General features: G+C 51.6%; 7 protein-coding genes across 7 annotated transcripts; 4 read left to right on the top strand and 3 right to left on the bottom strand.

The window, feature by feature from the left end:
• Nucleotides 1-38: 38 nt before the first annotated feature.
• On the top strand, nt 39-3,239 carry TGAM01_v209446 (condensin complex subunit 3; the record flags this gene model as incomplete). The annotated part of the gene is made up of 2 exons (XM_018809900.2): nt 39-2,670; nt 2,734-3,239. 2 exons carry the CDS (start codon nt 39-41, stop codon nt 3,237-3,239), a joined length of 3,138 nt encoding a protein of 1,045 aa, XP_018656870.2.
• Nucleotides 3,240-3,450: 211 nt separating this feature from the next.
• Nucleotides 3,451-6,315, bottom strand: TGAM01_v209445 (ethanolaminephosphotransferase; the record flags this gene model as incomplete). Its single annotated transcript, XM_024550559.1, has 6 exons — nt 3,451-4,013; nt 4,065-4,525; nt 4,581-5,596; nt 5,659-5,950; nt 6,003-6,047; nt 6,101-6,315. The coding sequence occupies 6 exons, from the start codon at nt 6,313-6,315 to the stop codon at nt 3,451-3,453; spliced, it is 2,592 nt and encodes an 863-aa protein (XP_024404704.1).
• A 1,796-nt stretch (nt 6,316-8,111) lies between these two features.
• Nucleotides 8,112-10,063, top strand: TGAM01_v209444 (hypothetical protein; the record flags this gene model as incomplete). Its single annotated transcript, XM_024550558.1, has 5 exons — nt 8,112-8,277; nt 8,316-8,702; nt 8,773-9,080; nt 9,494-9,570; nt 9,628-10,063. 5 exons carry the CDS (start codon nt 8,112-8,114, stop codon nt 10,061-10,063), a joined length of 1,374 nt encoding a protein of 457 aa, XP_024404703.1.
• An 848-nt stretch (nt 10,064-10,911) lies between these two features.
• On the top strand, nt 10,912-11,658 carry TGAM01_v209443 (hypothetical protein; the record flags this gene model as incomplete). The annotated part of the gene is made up of 1 exon (XM_018809896.2): nt 10,912-11,658. The coding sequence occupies one exon, from the start codon at nt 10,912-10,914 to the stop codon at nt 11,656-11,658; it is 747 nt and encodes a 248-aa protein (XP_018656866.2).
• A 434-nt stretch (nt 11,659-12,092) lies between these two features.
• On the top strand, nt 12,093-13,070 carry TGAM01_v209442 (hypothetical protein; the record flags this gene model as incomplete). The annotated part of the gene is made up of 3 exons (XM_018809895.1): nt 12,093-12,659; nt 12,756-12,845; nt 12,939-13,070. The coding sequence occupies 3 exons, from the start codon at nt 12,093-12,095 to the stop codon at nt 13,068-13,070; spliced, it is 789 nt and encodes a 262-aa protein (XP_018656865.1).
• Nucleotides 13,071-13,446: 376 nt separating this feature from the next.
• TGAM01_v209441 (malate dehydrogenase) lies at nt 13,447-14,897 on the bottom strand (the record flags this gene model as incomplete). The annotated part of the gene is made up of 6 exons (XM_018809894.2): nt 13,447-13,587; nt 13,643-13,787; nt 13,851-14,313; nt 14,457-14,544; nt 14,668-14,778; nt 14,862-14,897. Coding segments are annotated over 6 exons (984 nt in total), but the record flags the coding sequence as incomplete, so codon positions are not given.
• A 1,586-nt stretch (nt 14,898-16,483) lies between these two features.
• Nucleotides 16,484-17,320, bottom strand: TGAM01_v209440 (ribosomal L28e family protein; the record flags this gene model as incomplete). Its single annotated transcript, XM_018809893.1, has 5 exons — nt 16,484-16,661; nt 16,754-16,878; nt 16,971-16,994; nt 17,059-17,159; nt 17,269-17,320. 5 exons carry the CDS (start codon nt 17,318-17,320, stop codon nt 16,484-16,486), a joined length of 480 nt encoding a protein of 159 aa, XP_018656863.1.
• Between the last annotated feature and the right edge of the window lie 332 nt (nt 17,321-17,652).

Here is a 17,652-nt window from a genome sequence, read left to right as displayed (position 1 = left end):
TTCAAGCGCAAGGCCTCTGAGGCACAAAATTATCAAAAATGCCTACACGATCAGGGGCGCGAACTAGAAAAGCCAGGGAGGATCCTGGCGATAACAGAGCCACGCCCTCCCTGGAATACGTCGACACGCCAGACAATGCCCTCCGAACGCAGATTTGCGCCATCTTTCGCGATGCCCAGAGAACGACCGCCACGCACCGGAAGCTGGCTGTCAACTTGCGGAAGATTCAAGAAGCCTGCTGCTACGAGCCCGTAAACCCGAAAAAGCCCTCGGCCGATGAGTTTGACGAAAAAGCCTTCAACCACGAGTTCATTCGGTGTGTGCTGCGAGTCATGCCGGTGAAGAAGGCGGAGAGCGTTGGCGAGAAGTTGATTCGATTCATTGGACTGTTCCTGCGACACGCCTCAGATAAAGACAATGAGCTCCTGGACGAAGCCGACGCCGACGCGAGCATGATGCCCGAGACCCCGAGCACGCGGCTCTCGTCGCAAGTTTTACAGACTGCGCTCTCCATGATGCAGGCCAAAGACAAATACGTGCGGTTTCGATCAACGCAGCTTGTTTCGCACATCATCAACTCTCTCGACGCAATCGATGACGACTTGTTCCAGATCCTCCGTCACAACTTGCTCAAGCGAATCCGAGATAAAGAGCCCATGGTGCGCGTTCAAGCGGTGCTGGGTCTTGGCCGACTTGCCGCCAACCAGCCTGAAGAGGAGCCCGATTCGGATGATAGCGAGAGCCGCCAGCCTAGCCTCCTGGACAAACTGCTGGACGTCTTACAAAACGACTCGAGCGCCGACGTGAGACGCACGCTTCTCGTGAACCTCCCGATCTTGCCCGCAACTCTTCCGTTCCTCCTCGAGCGCGCAAGGGACCAGGATGCCCCCACTCGAAGAGCAGTTTACTCTCGCCTGCTACCCGCGCTAGGAGATTTCCGCCATCTGTCATTATCTATGAGAGAGAAGCTCCTCCGATGGGGGCTCCGTGACAGAGACGACAACGTGCGAAAGGCTGCAGGTAGACTTTTCCGAGAGCGGTGGATCGCAGATTGTGCCGGTGTGCCAGCGCAAGAGGACGCACCGCCGAATTTCGAGGGCTTATTAGAGCTTCTAGAGAGAATTGATGTCATCAACTCTGGAGTGGAGAATGGAGTGGCCCTAGAGGCCATGAGGGGCTTCTGGGAGGGCCGCCCAGATTACCGTGAAGCTGTCAATCTGGATGATCAATTCTGGGAAACTCTGTCAGCCGAGTCCGTGTTTATGGTTAGAAGTTTCAACGACTTTTGTCGCGAGGAGGAGAATGGCCGCTACGAGTCACTGGTGGAAGAGAAACTCCCCGAAGTCACCAAGCTAGCCTTCTTCCTAGAGCGCTATTTGAAAGTGCTGGTGGATGCCGTCAAGAGGATTGCACAGCTTGACGCCGAGGAGGACGAAGAAGAAGATACCGTCGAGCAAGAATTCATCGTTGAGCAGATGCTTCATATCGCGCTGACTCTCGATTACTCTGACGAAGTCGGCCGCAGAAAGATGTTTACACTGCTTCGTCAAGCCCTGGCTATCCCAGAGCTACCGGATGAGGTCACAAAACTCGCTATGGAAGTTCTTCGATATATTTGCGCACCAGATACCGCCGGAGAACGGGAATTCTGCAGTGTTGTTCTCGAAGCCGTTGCCGACGTTCACGACACAATCGTGGATCTACCCGGAGAGGATGATGACAGCTTTGTATCCGCTCATTCTGATATCAGGAGCCGAGAGAACTCTCCAGCCTCAGACTCGAAAAAGGCTCAGCCTGAGATGAGTGAAGAGGAGGCGCATGAAAAGGCGGTCAAGGAAATGATTGTCAACATGAAGTGTCTGCACGTTGTCCAATGCATGCTTACGCATGTAGCTGGAAACCTCAAGGATAACGCAGACTTGGTGTCCATGTTGAACAATCTGGTGGTTCCAGCGGTTAGGAGCCACGAAGCACCTGTGCGTGAAAGAGGACTTGTTTGCCTCGGCCTATGCGCCCTTTTGGATCGTTCTTTGGCCGAGGAGAATCTGGGTCTTTTTATCCACTTCTTTACAAAGGGACACACCGCCCTGCAGATTACAGCGCTGCACATCTTAACAGATATTCTTAACGTCCATGGAGCTCAGCTGCTCTCAACAACTCCAGCTGTCCTCAAAGTCTATGTCAAGGCAGTCAAGGGTGGCGGTAGATCATCCGAAGTACAAGCCGCGGCCACTATTGCCGCATCGAAGCTTCTCCTTGGACGGGTTGTGTCTGATGAAGAAGCCTGCGAGGAGCTGCTCAAGTCTCTGGTGGTTGCCTACTTTGACCCCGCATCATCTGCCAATCAGACGGTCAGACAAGCCCTCAACTACTTCCTACCAGTATTCTGCTTCTCGCGAACGGAAAACCAAGACCTTATGAGAAAAGTCTCTTTGCTGGCGCTGCATTCTCTACTTAACTTGCGTGAGGGTCTGGAAGATGACGATGTGGATGTCGAGGAGGACATGGTTAGCATGACGACCATTGGTGCTTGTTTGGTGGATTGGACAGACCCACGAAAGTGCTACAGCACTGAGCTTGTTCAGGAGGGAGAGAAGAGGAATGTACCGGGCGATGTTCATCTTGATTTTGCCTGTGATATTCTGGAAAGGCTTCGTGGAAGCATCAGCAGTAAGTTTACCAGCCATCCATTGGCTTTGGCACAAAAGAATTGAAGCTAACAAGTGCAAACAGAAGCTGAAAAGAAGCTGGTTGCCGGTCTTCTCGGAAAGCTCTATGTGTCACCCACGTCTTCAGAAGAGAAGCTCCGAGAGTCTTACGGCATTGTCAGTGAGGCTGTTGAGGAGGGCTTGGTGACTGATACTACCGGCCGCAACGCGCTATACAAGATCCATGTCAGCCTTGGCAAGATTGTCAACAGCCTTGAAGAACAGCGGCCAGCTCAGAACCGCGACGGCCGTAGCACATCTGAAACTGCGGAACGCAGCACGCCAGAAGAGGCTGAGGCTGAGGCTGAGGAGCCAGAGGAGCCGGAGCCTGAAGCAGAGGAGCCAGAGGAAGCTGAAGAGCAAGAAGAGCAAGACGAGCCAGTCATAAAATCCTCGAGATCAAGAGGCAACCCCAAGATTAAAAGGGAGGAAAGCAGTGATGAAGAAGGGACGGTGATACCAGACCACAGAGACGACGAATCGCTAGTAGAACTGTCTGACGGAGATACCAAGATGGAAGACGTGTATTAAAGAGTGGCAAGGGATAAATGGATAATGTCTCACGAAAACAAACTGGCTTGGGAAAGGTGCTTGTTTTGGAGAGGTATATATGTGCTTTGGGAATATAGCTATGCTTCTTTACGATGTCAATGATGCAATTACATCTTTTGTTTATTACACGATTTAAATCCTAGTATAAATACATATGTTTGAGAAAAAGATTAACTCTGCTTGCTTCAGCTCAAGTGCCTATCCAGAACAACAAGCCGCCAAAAGCCACATTAACCAACAAATGCTGCCCCAAGCTCCATGCCATGCAGTACAAGTACTTTGGCGAAAACACCGTCCAGATGAACAAGTGCGTTCGCAGCGCCGTGCACGCCGCAATGACAAACGCCACGCTCATCGCCACAAAGACCGTCAACAGTATAACATGATAGCGAAACGCATCCGCCCTTCCACGCAGTCGATACTCCCTCAGCAGCAGCAGATTCGTAGCCGACGTCCAGAATATGGGCCCTGCCCAGTTACTCACGAGGGTGAGGATCCCAACGGCGACGACGTTGAAGCCGCTGATGCCGTTGTAGGCGCTGGAGAGGTCGACGGAGGAGATTGCGTTGGAGCCGCCGGCGGCGAAGAAGGTTGTGTATTGGAGGAGGATGGAGGAGGTGGTGATTTGGGCGATGGAGAGGGTGGTGCGTTGGAGGGTGTGGAGGATGAGGGTGGAGAGGAGGAAGAGGGGGATGTTTGTGGCGCGGGATTGGGTCATTGCGAGGAGGGTGATGAGGTGGTGCGTTAGGTGAGCTGGTGATGTGTTAGACATTGTATATAGAGAGAGGGAGAGACAGAGCTTACCGGCTGATTGAGTTGTTTGGGGTCCTCCGGTTTTTGCTCGGTATACGGCGAAGCCAAACAACGCCGTGAGTAGTGCAAAGATGATCCTCGCTCTAAAGATGAGAGACGGGCCCTGGAGGATATCCAGGAGCCTATGTGCAAATCCAACAACCAACTCAGGGGCATCTTCCGCAGTGAACGCCAATTTGAAGGCAAGAGTAGCTGAGAACAAGAGAGGTACTACAAAAGTAGTCAAGATGAAAGGCAAGCCGGCCGACGACAAGCTTTGCAGAGTTTGTAAAGTGACCACAGTGTATGTCAGGGTGATGATAACCCACAGTAGCTCGGGGTTGGGAATGAGAAAGGTCTTGACGGTGTCTGGCTCGCCGGCGAATTTATGGCCTGTTTGGTTCCAGCTTCGGATGAGTCTTAGGGCGGCGAGGGCGAGTATGTGGCTTGATGCTGAAAGAATGCGAGAGGATCTGAAAGTTGTTAGCCATGAGCAAGAATAGGATGTGAGAGATTGAATGGTCTTACCGTTGGACTTGTCTGGCGCCGAGGTAAGCGAGCCATATAGTAGATGTCCAGTACCAGAAATGATGTTCCTCTTCGACATAGCTGCTAGCAAACATCATAGGGCCATAAGACGCTGCAAGTAAGAATAAGGGAAGCAGGAATCCCGTGTTTCTGAAGCCCTGTAATCCCAAGCTGGCTATACTAGCAACTACAGCAGCAACCGAAAGCCCCTGGCCGAGCGATAGCCTCGACATGTCGTAGTTTGACGCCATGCTGCTCATGAGATCTTGGGCCTTGCGAATCCAAGCAGACGTAGCCGAGAGCCATTCTGTGTCAACCTCTTTAGCATTAGCTTGGTGAGATGCTTCCGAGTTGATTTTGCGCCATTCACAAGCTAATTCGCTGACATCTGTGGCGGATTTCGAAGCACAAGGGTCGACGGACGATTTGGCGTCAAAGAGCTCGCTCCCAAACGCTGCGGTGACAATGTTGAGAATCTGTCTGGCGTTGCGAATGAGGATCTGCACCTTGTCGCTAGAGCTCGGCCAAAAGGGCAAGAATTCCGGGATGAACGCTCCGAGGTTGTTCTTTGAGATGGGGAATCTCATAAGAGCAGCGAGCGTGGGCGCGATATCAGACTGCTCTACCGTGGAGTAGTAGTCAAACTCGTTCTTGGGCTGTGCGGGGGCAGAGTATCTGGAAGAAATCTGCTTGAGTTTTGGTGACATGAATACTAGAGCGGGTGACGTTTCTCCGGGGGATGATGCGCCGTGGTTTCCTGCGTCGTTCATTCCATGGTCGCCGCAGAGGATAATTAGAGTTGATTGGAGGTGGTTCTGCGTTTCTAACGCATTATATAGTTGGTGGACGATGCCGTCCATTTCACGCTGCTTGGCTGGCATGTGGCTGCTGCGAGGTCCTGATTTATGGCCGATATGGTCGAGGCCAAGGTAATGAAGCACCATAAGGTTCCAATCATCGTTTTGAAGCTCATCATTGATATGCCTTGTGACATTGTTGTCGACTTCTGTAAAGTCCTATGGAGTACATGTGAGTCAAAGGGAGACACGGGATGAAACACTTTTGAACTGGGCCTTACTGCAACAAAGAAGCTTGAAGTGCCATCATGGCGATCAAACGTATCAGGGAACAGTTTGAGCCACGTATCGTCACCGTACATGACCAGCTTGCCCGTGTCCTTAGCCTTGAGCTGAGAGAGCCACGTATCTTGGGCAGCCAGCGTTGACGAGGTATCTGCCTCGTTGATGTTGAGAATCAAGTCCACGAATGAAGGGATAGACCCTGTAGTTATGGCCTTGATTCTGGGCATCGTCACGGTGGGAGACCGAGCATTGGCAGTGAAAGGAATGGCACTCCCATCGCGGATAAGACTATGGAAGTTATGAGAATATGACGATGGATCTGGCAATATGTGCAACTAACCTCTGCGTGTACCCAAATTCAGAGGCGTCAGAAAATACAAAATCACTATTGTAACATCTCAGTATAAGGCGCGTCTAGGTATATCTGATCAACTCTACCTCCGCAACGCATCAACTACCATGAATACGAGTCTATCAAATGGAGCTTTGGGCGGAGGGCCATATTCGAGGGCCTCAAACTCTGCCAATCCAGGAAGAAACGGCTTATACGGGAAGAAACCAGTGGCGAAGACGAGAATAGACAAAGGTATCAAGATATTGGCTGCGGCGAGCAGGATTGAGGCCGCCAATGACCCATTTCGCGAGGCCACCATGGCTTGATGTAAGAATGAAATGAGAGGATTGGGTCAATTGAAAGAGGAAAAGAGGCTAGAGAGGCGCCTTGATCTTGTTCAATACTTCGTCAACATTATACACGGGGAGAGCCATATGTTAAGGCGCGTATAAAGTCACAATTGGCTCCCTTTCATTAAGCGTGGGAAGAAGGTTATAAAACGTGCATGTGGAAATGAGAGCGTGATTGGCTAGGCGAGAAATGGATCGTCTAGTTGCGGCTGCTGCGCCACAGGAACCATCAGCGCCACACCACGCCTAGACTTTTTTTCTTTTTCTAGGCGATTGTCATGGGTATCGTCAATTGAGAGACTGCAGAGTTGATATATATGACAATATGTATGTATAAAATAATGAGTGCTCCGTATGTGCAGAAAAGAAAGCCCAAAGATAGAACCAAAGATTGAAACAGCAAGAAGTAATTAATTGTTTTCGATTAGGCCTTCTTCACCTTGTTGGCGGCCTCTCTCTTCTTCTTGGCAGCCACTCTGTCGCTGTACTTGGGGAATGTGATGCTGGATTTTGTCCTCTTCTTGGTGATGCGCTTCTTGGAGATGGCGGCCCGTGTGGGCTTCTTTGCATCGACATCCATGGCTAGAGCAAAATATTAGTATAGGCTGTAATTGGAAATGGAAGTGCAAATCGATGCACTGGAAGTCTTACAGTTGTCGTCTGCGGCCTGCTCTTCCTTATCCTGTGCATCGGCGTCGTCTTGAGGGGAAGTGTTAGCGATACCACCATTCCAGTTCCAATTTCTGTCCAGTTCAGTTTCCGTCCAGTCCAAACTCACCATCAATCTTCATCTCGGCGGGCTCGGGCTTGGCCTGTCGTGCCAGCTCCAGCAGCTTGGCGGAGAGACGCTCCTGTCTCGCGGCCTCAGCAGGACCAAAGATGGCCGCCGCTTTGCGCTGGTTGTTGAATTTTTTGCTGCTCGATCGAGAACTCTTTGCCATTGCTGCGGTATTTGCACCGGAGAGTTTGTAAACTTGATTTTTGTCTTTTTGCGCTTCCGTCGGCTCGCCCGCAGTCTGTAGATTTGGTCGGTGTTTGCTTTGCCGATTCGATGAACAATTTAGTAGATCGGTAACTTGGCTGCAGGAAAGAAAAGTTACGATAACAGCGAAAAGATAAGATAAGAAGAGACCTTTTGTGGCGTAACAAGTTCAGTCCAGCGCTGCTGTGGCGCATTACTCAGCGGCCTCTGCCAGCTGCTGCCGCCTGGCTGCCCAAAAAATCGTGGCGATGGCGTCGAGCAATCACTGCTATTAAAAAACGACGTCCTCCGAGTGATGGCCAGGCGACGACGAGGGTGAGAGGAGAGTGAATGCGAAGGGCGCCGCTGAATCACGCACTTATTTTCTTCCATCGCCAGACTACAGTCACCGCGTTGTTCCAAGGCACTTTAGACCGATAAGCGCCTACATCCGTCCATTCCTCGCCGATAAACCCTCCAGCCTCGCGATTCGAGCGGCCATTGCCGGCATCACGAGAGCGGCTCCAGCGACAGCCTGCGCCTTTCACCGGCCAAAGCGTCTCGCAGTTGCCTCTGCGACGCTCTTTTGCAAAACTGCGAATCAATCGCAGTCCGTTCCAACTCGTGCTGACGAGGACATCGACCAGATACCGACCACTTCCCGACAGAGACGTCTGCACCTCCTCACCTTTTCCTCGAGCGGCAGTCCGACTCCTCTCTCTCGGCTTCTTCACCTTTCTTTCAGCCTTCACCGCTGCCCTTTGATGCCGTTCCGAGGCCTGGCTCTCTCAACCACATGCAGCCATGGCGTCACCGAACATGAACTCCATCTCGCGGCAAGACGTGACCACGCTGCTGCGCCAGGTCCAGGGCAACTCCCTGTTCAACCGCCAGCTCTCCTCGGTCTGCCAGGTAAATGGGCTTAAGAGCACCGGCGTCAAAGCTGAGCTCCAGCGACGCATCGTCCACCGTGAGTCATTCCGCCTGCAGCACCCTGAATCGCGACAGTGTGCGCGTATTCGACGACCACCGTGAAGGCAGCGCTCCGCGTAGCATATGCTGACCCTGCTTCGTCTGCAGTCATAAACGAAACGTTCGCCAACAACGACGTTGCGCGGTTCCACCAAGTCCGGCAGAGCATCTACAATGCCTCTGCACAAAGAGCGAGCCCTTCCAAGGCGGCAACGGCCCGAAGCAATGGTTCCGTAGCAGCACAACCGATACCGAACCTTTCTACACCATCAGGATCGCCCTATGGCACCACTGGTTATCCTGGCCGGCCGTATGGGCAAGTCTCGGCAAACGGAATCTCGTCCCCCTATGGCTCTGCCATGTACGGCTTCTCGTTCAAACCGAGCCCGTTCTATAGCGTTGAAAGTGCCGTGAGTGGCTTGCGTACCTGTGAGGGCAAGTAACCTGTTTTTCCCATCATAATCAACTCCAGTCTGACCTATACTCTTGCCAGTTATGACCCAGCACAGGAACACTGTCACCATACCACTGAGGCTAGCCGATCATCCTATTCTCCAGCGATGCAGCGACGATAAGTCATACAGGATCATGGTGTTTTGCGCCAACGACGACAGCGGTCTACAGGACGTGGCATTTCCACATCAGTCCGAGCTTCGGGTCAATGGCGATGAGATCAAAGCCAACCTGCGAGGCCTCAAGAACAAGCCTGGCTCCACCAGACCCGTTGATATCACCAATGCTCTTCGCCTGCGGTCGAATTACATGAATAACATCGAGTTTACATATGCGCTGACGAACAAGGTGAGCTATTCTGACAATACACGGGTTACCCCGACTTCTATATGACGTATACTCTTTTATAATTTTGCCTTACTGACGCGCCTTTGCTCGTAGAAATTCTATCTTATTGTAAACCTTTGCAAGACAACGTCAGTGGACGAACTAGTAGCGACGATATCCAGTCGTAGAAAGATTTCCGAGGACTCGGTAATATCAGAGCGTAAGTTGCATATAACAGCATTATTTGGCATCTCGATCAGCCCTCACTAATGCATCAATCGGCAGTAAATAAAATAGCACAAGATCCTGACGTCGTGGCGACATCTCAGGTTTTGTCACTCAAATGCCCCCTGTCATACATGAGACTGCAAGTCCCTTGCCGGAGTCTAAGCTGCACACATCTACAATGCTTTGACGCAACGTCTTATTTGCAGCTTCAGGAGCAAGGACCACAATGGCTGTGTCCCATATGTAACAAGTCTGCGCCCTTTGATCAATTGGCCGTTGACGGGTGCGTATCATCCATTACTAACTCCAGTCTGTACCACGTGTGCTAACATACGCATAGTTACGTCAAAGCCATTTTAGAAAAGACATCAAAAAATCTGGAAACAGTCACGATTGAGCCAAACGGCAAGTGGTCTAGCAAACCCCCCAAGGAGGACTCATCGCCATCCAGACCACGAGGCGCACCTGTCGAGGACGATGAAGACGACGACCTGGAGGTGTCTGAAATCATCATTGGCGGCCGTCGGTTGGAAACACCTAAGAAGTTGAGCCACTGTACGGACACACCGAGTTCTGGTGGCAGAGACCATTCCTCGACAGCGCCGCGAGGCTCACACAGCGCCAAACGACCAGCTCCAGCAGTTATTGACCTAACGCTGTCGTCGGACGATGAAGAGCCCATTCAGCGGCCAAGTAAGCGGCAGCACACTTACACGTATCATCGCGGCACGACCCCGCCGTTTCTGAGCGAGTCTCCCGTCAATTATCAGCCCTAGCAGGGACGCAACGAATATGAGATATGAGTCAGCAGATTGCCGTGGTGATTGAGTTTGGCGAAGGAGGGAATGACATTTTTTTCTATAGAGTAAGCTATTATATATTGCTTTTATAAGAGAGGAGAAGGGAGATAAGGCAGGGCAAGGAGAAAGCATGAGAATGGGCCCGAAAGATCTTTTTATTTCTAAGTCAGCAAAGGCGTTCAGGGTGATGAGGGCAGGAAAAAGGACAATTCCCCTTTGAGGTTTGGTACAATGCTGGTTTTGTCTGCTATTTATTCATGAGCGAGGGAAGAGGCATTTACCAGCGATGGAGAGGGGATATAGCTGTATAGGCCGCCAAGGGCCTGGTAGCTGGTAGCTGGTCATTATTTGAGAAACTGGATATTTAATTAACCCATGAGCTATGTCTTCTTATTGTGATGTTAGAGCTGTTGCTGACTTGGCACTAATCCATAGGAAACGTAGTTGAGCTTGAGATGAGCAAGCTGGATGAGGCCAAGATGCGGTGGAAGTAGTTGTAAGAAATAGTCCGTTGTCTACTAGTAGTAGAGCTTTGTCTTATTGCTACCTGCATTAGGTAGTTGCTACATTTGGTAGTTGCTAGTGTTTGGAATCAAAACACCAGCTAGGCTATGCTATTTAGTCTATCGCTGCTTATTCAACCGCTGTGCAATATTTGTAACATTCGCAACGTCTACAACAAAACGATTGTAGCTTTACATATTATACAGCTAGGTGTTTTGAATATAAAATGATATACTAATCTCAAGATTTTTCAATCCGGTTCTATAGAATACTAATATCTGTATCTACTTGCAAGAAATAGAAAACTCGCGTTTGTTATCATGTCGTCCTCAACTTCCACCAACCCATTCCCAGACATCCCCGAGCTTGGCATCACCATACCAGTCAACCCAGTGCTTCTCGAAGCCTATGACTACTATGCACAGAAAATGGACAAGTCAGTCGTAGACCACTGCGTGCGTTCCATGTACTGGGCCGTCCTGCTGTCACGGCACAAGAAATTCGAGGGTCACAAGTTCAACTGGGACGTGGTATTCCTAACGGTCCTACTACATGACTTCGGCTTGTCCACTGACAAGGCATTGATATCCAAAGACAAGCGATTCGAGATTGACGGCGCCAATATAACCAGGCAGTTCCTCAAAGACCGCGGCGGCGACGCCTGGACGCCGCATCTCCAGCTCGTATGGGATGCCATAGCTCTGCACACAACAGCATCAATCGCGCACCACAAAGAACCCGAAGTGGCGTTGACCTCATTCGCCGTCATGGCAGACATGTTTGGCCCCAATTTCCCCGGCGAGATGCTCAGCAAAAGCGACTATCTCATTGTAGCCAGGCGATTTCCCCGGCCTGGCTTCACGGACCAGGTCATCGGCACAATGTGCACCCTGTGCAAGGAGAAGCCGGCGGTGACGTTTGACAACTTTGCGCAGGAATTTGGACGGACTTTTGGCTATGATGGGAAGGGGGAGGGGAAGGAGGAGTTTGCGAGGATGGCGGATGAGAATAAGTTTTCGACGGTTTTTTTGAAGGGATTGGGTGCGCTTGATGAGATGGAGGTGTGAGCTGCTTAAGTTTGCTGTATGTAAGATGGGCTAAGGTACTCTTATACCTCCACTACTAAGAGACCATGCGTAGAACGAATTAAACGTTGCACTACATAAAGAATATCAAATAGTCTTCATTTACGAATAATATATATTCCAAATGAAAGACTAAACCAACTCACTCCTACCTACTTGGGAATCCATTTAGCACCATCACTACCAGATAGAGTGCCGTTGCTCTGACCAAGCTCTAACCGCACCCCTCACCGAAACGGACTGCTAGAGTAGGTACGTACTTCGGTACCAGCACCTACAGCTTTACCTCTCACCACCAAAACTCATCCTCTCAACATCACCACCACACCCTCTTCCACCTCAAACTCGACTCCTCCTCGTCTCTATCCCCCTCCTCAAACAAACAAACAAACAGCCATCAATCAAGTCCACACAAAATGTCCCTCTCCCCTCCCCTCCCCCCCTTCAACTCCTCCGACCCAAGCGCCACCTTCCTCTCCTCCTCCACGCTCGACTTCCTCCTCATCGAACTCGTCCCGCTCGCCCACCGCGTCACCACCGACCGCGACTTTGCCTCGCCCTCTACAGCCACAGCCACAAACTCAACAGCAGACGCCCTGCAATCGCCTCCCCACAGCGCAGCGACGGCCAAATCAGAGGCTACATCCGGCACGGTCGTGGGCGACGCAGCGGCGGGAGATACGCCCAAGAGGATAGACGACGAGGAACATCTCGATGCGGTGCATTATAGGCTTGAGGCGCAGGGATATCGCGTCGGACAGGGCCTTGTAGAAAGGTACATGGCATCCTTACCCAAGAAAGCATACATCCAACCTCCACAAGAAATGGTAGCTAAACAACTCCCGATACGCTTGGCGCAACACAGATTCTCTCGCGACAGACCCCGCTTCAACGACACCCTCGACGTAATCAAGTTCCTCTGCAAGGACCTGTGGTCCCTCGTCTTTGGCAAGAACATTGACAATCTCAAGACAAATCACCGAGTACGTGCGACACTACATAAACACATACGCAAACTCGCCCCTACTTTACACACATCTATCGCATTACGATAACACAATGACTTATGCAATATCTAGGGAGTCTACGTCCTCACCGACAACGCCTTCCGCCCATTCTCGCGCATGAGTACAGAAACCGGCAGCCAGGCCGTCGTCCGAGCACAGCCTGTACGTCTGACAAGCCCTTCTCTACTGAGAAACCATCCAATCACCTGCCATCACTCTAGTCATTTGCTTACATTTAATTTTTATTTATTCCAGTTCCTATGGTTCCCCTGCGGCATCATTCGCGGCGCATTAGCTGCTCTGGGTATCAACGCCACCGTTCAAGCCGAAGTCAATGAGCTACCGGGAGCCATATTTCAGATCAAAACCATCCCCGCCAAGCCCTAGTAACCAAACCGCTACGACAACTTTGCGCACCTGAAACCCAGGGAAAGATGACAGTAAGGGGTGGACGAACGAGCCATGTGCGACTAGGCGAATCCGCCTCACACTTCTTGCCCATACCAACAAATCCAACCCAGCTTCATGCAACTAGCGGAGAACTAATAATCAATGGGGACGAGAGGCCATCCGACAGGGAAGGCTTCGCATGGGACAATTAGAGAGTCTGGGACATTTACAGCCTATGAAAGAAAAGCAAATCATCAGCCACCCTGCTTATGCGTGCGTATATATTTATACCAAGTAGTCATAGCTATTGTCCTCAAGACCGGCTCCATCGACACTAGAACGCTACCAGCACATTTGGGGAAGTTGGAAGTATTTACTTTTGGGGAGGGTTGTGGGCAAAGTCGACGCCCTTCTGGATGTTGGTCTTGAGACCCTCGACAGCCTTGCCCAAGAGCTCCTTCTCCCGCTCGGTGATGCCTTCCAGGGGGTTGGTGGCCTTTTCGACACCGTTGGGCTGCGAAGCGTTAGTTTATATCATTAAAATCGAGAGCTCTCGAATCTCAACTTACTCCAAGCTCAACAGGGACAGAGAAGAAGTCGACGCCGGTGGCCTTGGCGATGGCCTCACCGCCGGGAACACCAGGCAGGTAGACGTAGCTGGGCTCAACAAGGCCCTTCTCGCCCTTGACAGCGCGGAGCACCTTTTCGGCGAATCTGAGGTTTCATGTTAGTGTTTGCAGCCTGGATGGGGTGAAAGCAATGTGAAAGGGGTCTTACCGGAAACCGGCGTAAGCCATAGACAGGGTAGCGGAACCAGCACCGTCCTTGGCCTTGACGACCTCGTCACCACCAAACTGGACACGGTTGACAAGCGCCTCGTACTTGTCGGCGGGAATGTTGACAGCAGGGTCGGCCTTGCTGATGAGGGGCAGGATGGTCTCGCCAGAGTGGCCACCGACAACGGGAATGGTCAGCTTCTGGGGCTGGGCCTCGCCAACAATCTCGGCAACAAAGGTCTCGGCACGGACAATGTCGAGGGTGGTGACACCAAAGAGGCGCTGGGCGTTGAAGACCTTCTTGGCCTTGAGGACCTCGGCGGAGATGGGGACGGTGGAGTTGACGGGGTTGGAGATGACGAGGATGAAGGCCTTGGGGGCAACCTCGGCAATGACCTCGATCAGGCCCTTGACGATGCCGGCGTTGATGTTGAAGAGGTCATCACGAGTCATGCCAGGCTTGCCTGTGAGCAATTGCCGTTAGTAGCTGTAGCCGTAGCTGTAGCTGTAGCTGTAGCATATATAGCCAATCACATGCCGAAGCCTTGAACAGCCCCAGATGGATCGATTGTAATTTGCAGCTAGCCATATAAGACGTGATACGTACGGGGAATACCAGCGGGGATGACAATGATGTCGGCATCCTTGAAAGCGGCCTTGGCGCCGTCATTGGCGGGCAGGTAGCCGGTGACCTTCTATTCGAGGAAAACAGCTCGCGTTAGCCATGTGAAGCTGCGGAAGTCGGCCCAAAGGAAGCCCGGAGCGTGGCACTCGGCGATGCGGCGCGGCCAGGCGGGCGAGCGAGACTGGGAGCTTACCGCGGGGGAGGAGATGTGGGAGAGATCGGCAGCAACACCGGGAGTGTTGACAACATCGTACAGAGCCAGCTCGTCGATGAGGGGACTGGCCTTGAGGAGGAGGGACAGAGGCTGGTAGCAGGATGCGCTGTTAGCTAGGGGTCCAATTTACGCAGACTATTGGGAGAGAGTAGAAACAAAGAAGAGGCTCATACCTGTCCAATACCTCCAGAGGCACCAGCAACAACTATCGCGCCAGAATGGTCAGTATCACGGACTACATGCAACGGCAATTTCTCATGACGCGAGCTCTTTAGACAGCTTCGTCGAGGCCGGTGCGGGGTTGAGGGGCAGGGCAGCAGCTGCAGCAGCTCTGGGCCGTGGAGGAGCTCATACCTGCTTTGACCATTGTGATGGTTTTGTGTGGGAAAAAAGGAATAAAGTTAGAAAAGAGTAGAGGAGGATGAGGTTGTTGAAGGAGAAAGAAGATGGATGAATGGAGGAGGATAGAAGTCTGTTCTCTTTTTTTTTCTAGGAGGGAAATTGCGTGAGATGGCTCTTTCTTGTATTACTGCCAAGGAGGGGCGTGGGATTCTTGCGCTATGAGTTAGATACAGTACAGTGGACTAGAGAGCACTTTAAGCTGCTTTTGGCCACCCGGAGCCAGGAGTGTTTGGAGGGGTAAGAGCGCAGGTAATTGGAGCTGCTGTGCTTGATGCTTTTGGGTGTTTTTGACCAATCGGGAGGGCAGAGGCTGCTGCATTTTGATTCGATTTGTCTAATAGATATTAGACTACTATCTACATATCTACCGCATCGCTTTTTGATTGAGCCGCTCTACTGGTGAAATCCATCTTCGTGTCTCCCATGATACTCTCGCAGTCACCATATGCACATGCATCGCACATACAGACACACACGCCCCGTCATGTCCCGATGCTCATCTCTCTTTTTCCCGACTAAAAGTGCCGAGACAAAATTCACCAGCAGCAAAAAGGCTTGTGATTTGGCTCCGGCTCGGGAAGAAGTAGTGCAGGCTGTTTTGGAGAAAGCCGGGGTGTGGAGGCGGCCGCTGGTTCCGAGGTCTGCCGGGACCCGGCGGCATTGAAGACATTGGCCTGGGGGAAGGTTTGGGATTGAGTAGCCGAGCTATCGCGTGCAATCGGAACTGGGAGGCTGATGCTTGAATGAATCATTACATAGCATATGCTATGTATAGTGTCTTCTTATGTCGACGCTAATTGGCACGCAGGCATTGGTGCTTGTTCGGAAGAGATGATGGCTTGGCCTGAGAGATCCAAGTCCGGCGAGACAGGCCGACAATGTAGTCGGGCTAGAGATGCTGCAGGCCGGCTTTGACTGTCGCATTGCAGCCCCCGTCATGACATAAGGCTTTGATGTATGTTATGAGTCGTTAAGCTGAGCAGCAAGTATTGACACTGAATCTACTCAATGCAAGCCGTATACTTACGTCTGCTGCTCATATATTATACATAAGTCCTGGCATACAGCCGCTAGTCACACATCACATGCTTCACGCTCATAGCAACGTAGTTGTAAGAATCCATTGGAATTATCATCTTCTTCCATGAACTCCATATTGCAGCCCTCTCATCGACAGCCACAACATCAGTTTGTTCGTCTCGCCCGAACCGTTTCGGAAATCCAACCGCAGCCCCCAGCCTTGGCCAGGCCAGGCTAGTTCAATGTACAGTATAAAAAAGAATATAACAGCCCGTCAGACCCCTACTTGCAGCCCCAGCCAAACTCCCATGCTCATCCCCATAGTTCTTTTTTCAAAGCGCTATTCCTTCATTTTTATGTCTTGTCCTCTCGTTTAGGACTCGCCAGCGGAGGCAGCCTTCTGGGCCTTCTTGCCCCTCAGCTTGGGCTCGGGGTCGGCCTTGACGGGCAGCTGGGACTTGCGGATGGCGGAGGCACGCTCGACGGCGGCCTCACGGAGGTCAGCGCGGTAGCCGGACTTGGCGACCTGGCTGGCGACGGCCTTGTAGGTCCTGATTACACGATAGACATTAACATCTTGTTTTCCCTTTTTGTTCCTGGTTGAAGAAAAAAGAAGTCTTCTTGAGAGTCCCGTAATACTTACTTGCGGGTAGACTTGCCGCCACCAATGGTGGTAGTGGCAGTGCTCTTGGCGGGCTGGTGGACGGCGGAAGCCTTCTTGCTGACGACAACAACACCACCCTTCTCACCGGCGGTGATACCGAGAGCCTATACAACAATTTTCTTTAGTAACAGAACTCGGTGGGTTGATATTCGGGTAGGCGTATGTATTCGGATCGAGGACATCATGTCGTTCGTACCTTGTCGTTGACAAAGCCAGCGTACTACCAAGCTAGTTAGCCCTTGCTCAAAATCCTCCAGTCCAAGAATCGTAATATCGCATCGTACCTTGCGGCTGTGCTTGTTGGTCAGGTTAAGGGGGTCGCGAGACAGCTGGATACCGCCATTTGAGGCAGCACCGGTCTTGTGGAGGTAGCTGTTGTTGTTGCCTGTGCCACAAATGTTCGTTTAGCCCATTTTCCTCCATCGTCTTTGCTACAATCTTTTTTTTTTCCCAATCCGCGCAAGAAAAACAAAAAGTGTCTTTGAGAGACTCACGGACAACCTCCCAGATGAGGTCCGAGGAAATGTTGGGGAGAGCGGTAGCCATTTTGTCGGTAATCGTGGAAAATTGATGTATTTCGCGACGTCGAGGTTCGTTTCCTTTGCTGGGATCTCGAAATTGGTGAAGCACCTCTTGACAGTCTTCTGCGGGAAATGTGTGGGCTCGCTTAGCTGCCGTATTACGGTTTAGCGCGTAGAGGCGGCGGTTATCGCTCTTATCGGCAGAGGTCCCCCATGTAGGTGTGGCTGGAGAGGCCACATGCTGCAAACGGGGAGCTTGAATGGATCCCGCTCAGCCACGTTTTGTTGGCTGCCGCTTTTGATGAGGCAACACGTCAGACGGGCGGCTGATGCATGAGGCCCTCGTAGTAAAACGCC

This window comes from Trichoderma gamsii, assembly GCF_001481775.2.
Source record: "Trichoderma gamsii strain T6085 chromosome Unknown Scaffold_46.2, whole genome shotgun sequence".
Taxonomy (NCBI): Eukaryota; Fungi; Ascomycota; class Sordariomycetes; order Hypocreales; family Hypocreaceae; genus Trichoderma; species Trichoderma gamsii.
This window is presented reverse-complemented; position numbering and strand designations above follow the sequence as displayed.